Consider the following 7,042-nt stretch of genomic DNA (forward strand, 5'->3'; position numbering starts at 1 on the left):
TGATATGAGAAGAAACTAGATAAGAAATGGAAGTATAATTACAACATTTTTGAGTTGCAAATAGCAACAACTTGTTATTAATAGCAGCTGATAATTGTTCTGATATCAGGAAAATGTGTCACCTTATGCAGCTGCAAGAGAAGAAGGGTATGATGATGAGATTAAGAATGAAGAAGTTATATTACAATGGCAGCTAGGGAAGCAGTAGTGGAGATCGGGGACGATGAAGATTAAGCATTGACGGCCGCCTGTTCTTCGTACTGTGAAACGGGGAGAAGGGTGCAGGTGAGGTTGCGGTCCCCGTACACATTGTCCACGCGTCCTGATACAAACAATCAACAAAAAACTTATTAGCAATTGAAGTGATAAGAAGACTTGTGCACCACAAAAAGTAGGCACCCTCCACCACCACCTAATATGGATTGGTTCTTTTGACCAATTCCAATGTGTTTCAATGATCTTATCCAGATGGGAAGACATTACCTGTGGTTGGCCAGAACTTGGAAGATCGAAGCCAGGGAGCGGGAAAAGCTGCATATTCCCGCGAGTATGGCTTTGTCCAAGTGTCTCCCATGAGCAGTGATGGTGGATGAGGAGCTCCCTGCAAATTACACCCGTTTAGGTATTGCAAGCAAGTGTTCTGAAAGCAATAAAAATCGCAGTACTAGGCTTCCCGTCTCATATTAGGAGACGAGAAAATTGTAACAATTGTTGTGTAGGTACCCAGGTCGGACTTGAATCTAATCATAGGTTAGTAACAAGCAAGTTTACCTTCAGCACATTGTTGTGAAGGTCAGCCTTTCCACTCTCAATCTGAGCAATTTCTTCTCTGATTGAAATAAGAGTGTCACAAAACCTGTCTAACTCAGCCTGCAAGCAACAGAAAGTTACTTAATGAGGGTAACATAGAGTGATAAGGGAAAACAATTTAGTGTTTCTAGCTTTATGATGAAGCATACTTTGCTTTCACTCTCGGTAGGTTCAATCATGAGCGTGCCAGGAACTGGCCACGACATAGTTGGTGCATGGAACCCATAGTCCATTAGACGCTTGGCAACATCTTCAGGCTCGATTCCAGCAGTGTTCTGAATTTGCAGAATGAACAAGAAGACAAATAGAGGCGAGTCTTTAAACCGAAACAAAATAAGTAGATTAGAAAGAAAAAAAAAAAGGAGGGAAGAACTACCTTAAAGCCTCTCAAGTCAATAATGAATTCATGAGCACATGTTCCATTGACACCGCGGAAAAGGACAGGGTAATAGTTCTGTCAGAAATAAACAGAAGCGAAAATGAGAAAATCGCAAGGCCAAGAAATCACAGAAAACTATAGCAATTGTTTTGTAGGTACCCAAAAGGAACTCAAACCTTGTGTGAGAATGTTATTTTTTGAAGTTGACTAATGAAATGATTTACATGTTCATGTTCTAAACAGACGAAAAATATGAAATTTAAGTGAATTATTAATTGAGCTATAAAACCTATAACAAACCTCCAAGCGTTTTGCCATGTAGTTTGCATTCAGGATTGCTATCTTCGATGCATCGGTGAGTCCCTTAGATCCCATCATTGCAATGTAGGTATAAGAAATTGGCAAAATAAGCGCAGAACCCCAAGGTGCAGCAGCAATGGTTCCAAGCGGCTTAGCCTCGTCGGGGGCAGGAATGCCACCGGTAGGTATCTTCATTATAAGAATCAAATCAATTGAAAATGTGATCTGGAAAAAACATAAATATTCTCAATCGAAAATAGTAGATTACCACAGGATGTGAAGGCAAATACGGTGCCAAGTGTTTCTTCACACCAATAGGACCCATGCCAGGGCCACCTCCACCATGTGGAATGCAAAATGTTTTATGAAGATTGAGATGGCAAACATCAGCTCCAATCCAACCTGGGCTAGTCAGACCAACCTGAGAGAACCAACAAGTTACTTCAGAACTTAATTTGAAATTTATTTTCACATCCAACATCAGTATGCTTGAAACACATCTGAAAAGATGAACTGAAAACCAAATTCATCATGCAAAAAAGGACCCTGCAGTTATGGGATTTCCTAGTTACATTACTAAGTAAAACTAGAATACAGCAGCTGTTCCTCATGACAATTTTCTTCAGTATGTGCATTTGCCAAGCTTATTTTGATTCTGACAGATCTAACATCCTACCAGTATCACAAGTCCTCTTCACTCAACAAAGAAAACAATGGGACAAAGAGAGGAATAGAAATGAATCAAACCTGTGCATTCATGTTAGCTCCGTCCATGTACACTTGGCCTCCATTGTCATGAATTATCTTACATATCTCATCGATACCTTCTTCGTACACTCCATGAGTTGAAGGGTATGTCACCTACAATTTGCATCCCATCATATGATTCAGCTTTAAAATCAATTGTTCTTTTTTCAATATTGCAAGCCAATTAATCCTTAACATCAAGAATCAAGCTTACCATGAGAGCTGATAGGTTTTCTCTGTTTGATTCAGCTGCCTTCTTTAACTCTTCGATGTTAATGTTTCCCTTGGCATCAGTTCCAACAGGCACAATTTTCATTCCACACATTGCAGCACTAGCAGGATTTGTCCCATGTGCTGAGACAGGAATAATGCACACATTGCGGTGATGATCCCCTCTTGCCTGCAATTTTCATTCAGTGCACAGGCAAAAATTGTCAGGTTAAATCTGACAAATTCAACAAGCTGCAGCCAGCTTTAATAATCCAACAAGAGTTTTCCAATAAGATTTCTCTTTGGCATCATACTTGACAAACAAGAAGCTATTTTGACACATATTTTGTTGATTCAAATGATCAAATCATTAATTAAAGCCTTGGACGCCTATCGTGTCTGTAAATATTCCTAATGAAAAGAAAGTGAGTCAATACAATTTAGAAACACATAACATTAAATGAAGTGTTGTGTTAATTCCTTATGTATTCTTTCTCCAGAATTAAGATTGGGTCGTGCCTCGTGTACACATGGCATTTGAATGCAAACTAATCAGATTGCTATGGAATTAGAAGAAAGAAAGTTAAAATCGAAGTCAGTAGCTGTACCAAATGATAAGCACGGATAACCATCAGCCCGGCATACTCTCCAGCAGCTCCAGCATTGGGTTGCAAGGAGAAGGAATCAAACCCGGTAATAGTACATAATAGATCACCCAAATTTGTGAACATTTCCTGAAGATGGCATATTTAAACAAAAGACAAAGTCAATTTGATTGTTCTGATGCTAAAGAGAGCAAAATATAGGCAAAGAACCAGCCTTTGGATTACCTGATATCCCTGGGCTTGTTCAGTAGGTGCAAAAGGGTGGATGTCAGTAAAACCAGGCCACGTTACTGGCATCATTTCAGTTGTTGCGTTCAATTTCATTGTACAAGAACCAAGAGGAATCATGCTGTGGCATAATGACAAGTCCTTTGATTGTAACTTGTACAGGTATCTGAGCAACTCGTGCTCGGTATGGCACCTAAAAAAAAAGAGAAATTGAAAAGGTCAGGAGGGTTCTTACAACATATAAACTTTAAGAGTTTAGACCAAGCGAAAATGTCATACGAGTTAAAGATTTGATGGGTGAGAAATGGGCTCTCTCTTTTCAGGCCAGCAGGCACTGCTCCCTTCACTTCTGGTGCAAGTGATGCAGCAGTGAATGGTACCTGTCATGATTAAAGAAACTTCTCAGTAAGATTGTCAAAGATTCTTTTTAGTTAATTCTATATGTTATCATCTCTTAAAAAATTTATAACACTCACAGTCTTGCCAGATGCAAAAACTTTGAAAAGCTTATCAACATCCTCCAAGGTAGTTGTTTCATCAAAGGCAGCAGTGATCTGAAAGGCAATCAAAACTAATATAAGTCAATATATATATTTATTTTTCCATCATAGGACTATAAGGAACTAATTGATTGAAGAAACTGAGAGCAAACTTACAGTGTTTGAGTCCACAACTCGCAAATTCATCTCACTTTTGTAAGCAGCATCTGCAATTGCATGAGCATCAGCAGTCTTAACCTTCACTGTATCAAAGAAAGGCAGGTCCTGAACTTCTACTGTCCCGAGTTTCTTCAATCCAAGTGCAAACGCTCCAGCAAGACCATGAACTCGTTCCGCAATTGTTTTAAGGCCTTCAGGTCCATGATAAACAGCGTACATAGCAGCCATGTTTGCAAGCAGTGCCTGCCAGAAAAAGATAACAATAAGAGGAAATTCGTTCGATAAAGCACACCAAGCTAGACATGAACAGGATTAAAATTTGGGAATGCTAGGCAAGACAACATTTTTATTTTCTTTATTGTGACTCTGCACAATAACCTTTTATGATAGTTCTTTGCAAAATAGCATTTCAAACACACTCGACACTTTTTTAACACACTCACACCCTGTCATGTAAAAAATACTCGACATCCTGTTTGGAATACTATTTTGCAAAGGTATATTTGCGGCATAAGTACCCAATGTTTGGGTTTTGTACGCAGCATAGACCCAATGTTTATTTTAGTGGCAAAAGTACCCAAAGTCAGTAAAACTGTAATTCCGTCAGCCTCCTCCGTTAGGTTCCGTTTCGTGATGACTGGGCCAACACGTGTCACTTCGTGATTGGTCAAACTCAATAATATTTTAAAAATAATTATGATTTGGACCAATAAAAACGTGATACGTGTCTGCCTAACGAAGGAGATTGATGGAATTATAGTTTTACTAAAAATAAACATGGGCTCTATGCCGCGTACAAAAACCAAACATTAGGTACTTATGCCGCAATTATCACTTTTGCAAATAATTATCAAAAGAATGTCATTTTGCAAGGCGACATTACAAAATATATCTATTTTAACCAATATTACTCTAAAATTTGCTTAAAAACATGCCAAAACACTGTCTTATCCTAGAACAATCATATGGCAGATGAAGTTTTAGTCGTATACCTGAGCAGTGCAGATGTTGCTGGTAGCCTTGTCCCTCCTGATATGCTGCTCCCTAGTCTGCATAGCCATACGCAGAGCAGGCTTACCCGAAGAATCAACACTAACACCAATGATTCTTCCAGGCATCATCCTCTTGTACTCTTGAGAGGTGGCCAGAAACGCTGCATGAGGACCACCATAACCCATAGGAACACCAAACCTCTGAGCAGAACCAACAACAATATCAGCCCCAAATTCACCAGGTGGCTTCAACACAGTCAGTGCCAATAGATCACTCGCCATCACAACCTTAACCCCATTAGCATGAGCATTCTTAATGAACTCCCCATAATCCAAAACCTCACCCTCAGTGCCTGGATACTGAACAAGAACACCACAAACATCCCCAGATTTGTAATCAATATCCTTAAGATCAGCAGTAACAACTTTCAGATCAAAACCATCGGCTCTGGTCTTGCAAATATCGATAGTCTGAGGGTGACAGTTATTGGCAATGATGAAAGTCTTCTTCTTTCCCTTCAGAATGTTATTACACATAGCCATTGCCTCAGCAGCCGCGGTTCCCTCATCGAGCAAGGAAGCATTCGACATGGGCAAGCCAGTGAGATCTGTTATAACGGTCTGAAAATTAAGCAAAGACTCAAGACGACCTTGGGAAATCTCAGCTTGGTATGGTGTGTATTGAGTATACCAAGCTGGATTTTCCATTATGTTCCTCAAAATAACAGGAGGAACATAAGTGTTATAATAACCCATCCCAATAAAAGACTTGAAAACCTTGTTCTTAGAAGCCAGACTCTGCATATGCTCAATCATTTGGCTCTCGGTTAACCCATCATCAAACTTAGAAAACTTCATCGAATCAAGTCTAATCGATTTGGGCACAGTGGCATCAATAAGCGAATCAACGCCATCAAACCCACAAATCTCAGCCATTTTGGATTGCTCATCTGGGGTGGCCGAGTTATGTCGGCGAGCAAAAGTGTCACTGGGTTTCAATGCCTCGACCGAAATCGACCGAGTCTGATGAGCCTGAGACCCAAACGACGAATCTGATCTAATACCACTTCGAACACGGGAAGAACAAGGCGACAACGATGAAACGTACCTCGAAGGCGTGTACGACATCGGCGAGCTAGCGCTCAACGGAGCCTCATTCTGACGATACTTCTTGGCCTCTGAAACCAATCGTTTCAGCATAGCCCTGTTCGCCAACCGCCGAGCTCTCTCCATTGTGAGCTTTTGCAACACACAACGAAGGCCCAAGCTGAGGAGAGAAGGGAGATGGGTTTTGGTTGGTTTGGAAGAAAGATTCAATCTTTATTACGGTTATTCCATTGGATTGAGTGTAGCCAATGGAGGTGGTGAGTTGGTAATGAGCTGATGATAACACACATACCCAGTTATCTCTTTTGTCTAAATATTTATAATTAATTAAAAATATAATAAAATTAAATAAATAAAATAAAAATGTGGTAGAGTTGAGTCGATTTGAGTCTCAAGATCCAATTTTTAGTGGTGGGTGGTGTGTGGTGTGTGGACTTAGCACCTATTGAGAAAACGACACTTGGTTTAATATTTTCTTCATAAAAATGTTATCTTTATTACTAACACGTCCAAAAAAAAAAAAAAGACATGAATGAATGGAAGAAATTGAAGCAGAACAAGATTGAGTTTCAATGGATCTAATTCATTTCAATTTCATCCCAGAAATACAGTGAACAAAAAAAATAAATAAAAATTCTTTCTTTCTTTGTTGGCAAATTCTCTTTCACATTAGGCTTATCTCTCCATGTCCAAAAAAAACCAATTTTTTTTTTCATGCAAGAAAATTGGTATTGGACAATATATTTTTAGGGCAATGAAAATAGACCCAGATCTAATCTTAAGTCTGAATCACGTAATTTTGTACCACGTAATAACATTACACGGGTTCTTGGGAACCATCAGTGTCAGAATTTTCATAAAAATTACATTTTTATTTTTGGGGAGCTTTGAGAGTGGGTCCTTGTTCGATCTGGTGAAGGGTATTTTCGGAATTTCACTTACGATCATCCTAGAAAAATGAGGTTGGTAAGTGTACAATAGTTGTACAATCATGTGGTTGGTACG

At 39.3% G+C, this 7,042-nt stretch overlaps 1 protein-coding gene across 1 annotated transcript; it reads right to left on the bottom strand.

The window, feature by feature from the left end:
• On the bottom strand, positions 1–6,328 carry LOC133807385 (glycine dehydrogenase (decarboxylating), mitochondrial). The gene is made up of 15 exons (XM_062245694.1): positions 4,931–6,328; positions 3,936–4,181; positions 3,756–3,833; positions 3,559–3,659; positions 3,277–3,472; positions 3,055–3,180; positions 2,451–2,636; positions 2,237–2,350; positions 1,758–1,910; positions 1,490–1,678; positions 1,187–1,264; positions 960–1,085; positions 772–870; positions 484–601; positions 1–322 (listed from the first exon to the last, which is right to left on the bottom strand). Exons 1-15 carry the CDS (start codon positions 6,161–6,163, stop codon positions 231–233), a joined length of 3,135 nt encoding a protein of 1,044 aa, XP_062101678.1. The 5' UTR covers positions 6,164–6,328; the 3' UTR covers positions 1–230.
• Between the last annotated feature and the right edge of the window lie 714 nt (positions 6,329–7,042).

This window comes from Humulus lupulus, chromosome X, assembly GCF_963169125.1.
Source record: "Humulus lupulus chromosome X, drHumLupu1.1, whole genome shotgun sequence".
NCBI classification, from domain to species: domain Eukaryota; kingdom Viridiplantae; phylum Streptophyta; class Magnoliopsida; order Rosales; family Cannabaceae; genus Humulus; species Humulus lupulus.

Bases quoted from the DNA above. Each gene is read 5' to 3' on its own strand.
- LOC133807385 (XM_062245694.1), bottom strand. From the start codon at position 6,163: ATGGAGAGAGCTCGGCGGTTGGCGAACAGGGCTATGCTGAAACGATTG. The intron at 3,660-3,755 runs GTGAGTGTTATA...TAATCATGACAG, and splicing joins TTTTTGCATCTGGCAAGACT to GTACCATTCACTGCTGCATC. The intron at 2,351-2,450 runs GTAAGCTTGATT...TGCAAATTGTAG, and splicing joins AAAACCTATCAGCTCTCATG to GTGACATACCCTTCAACTCA.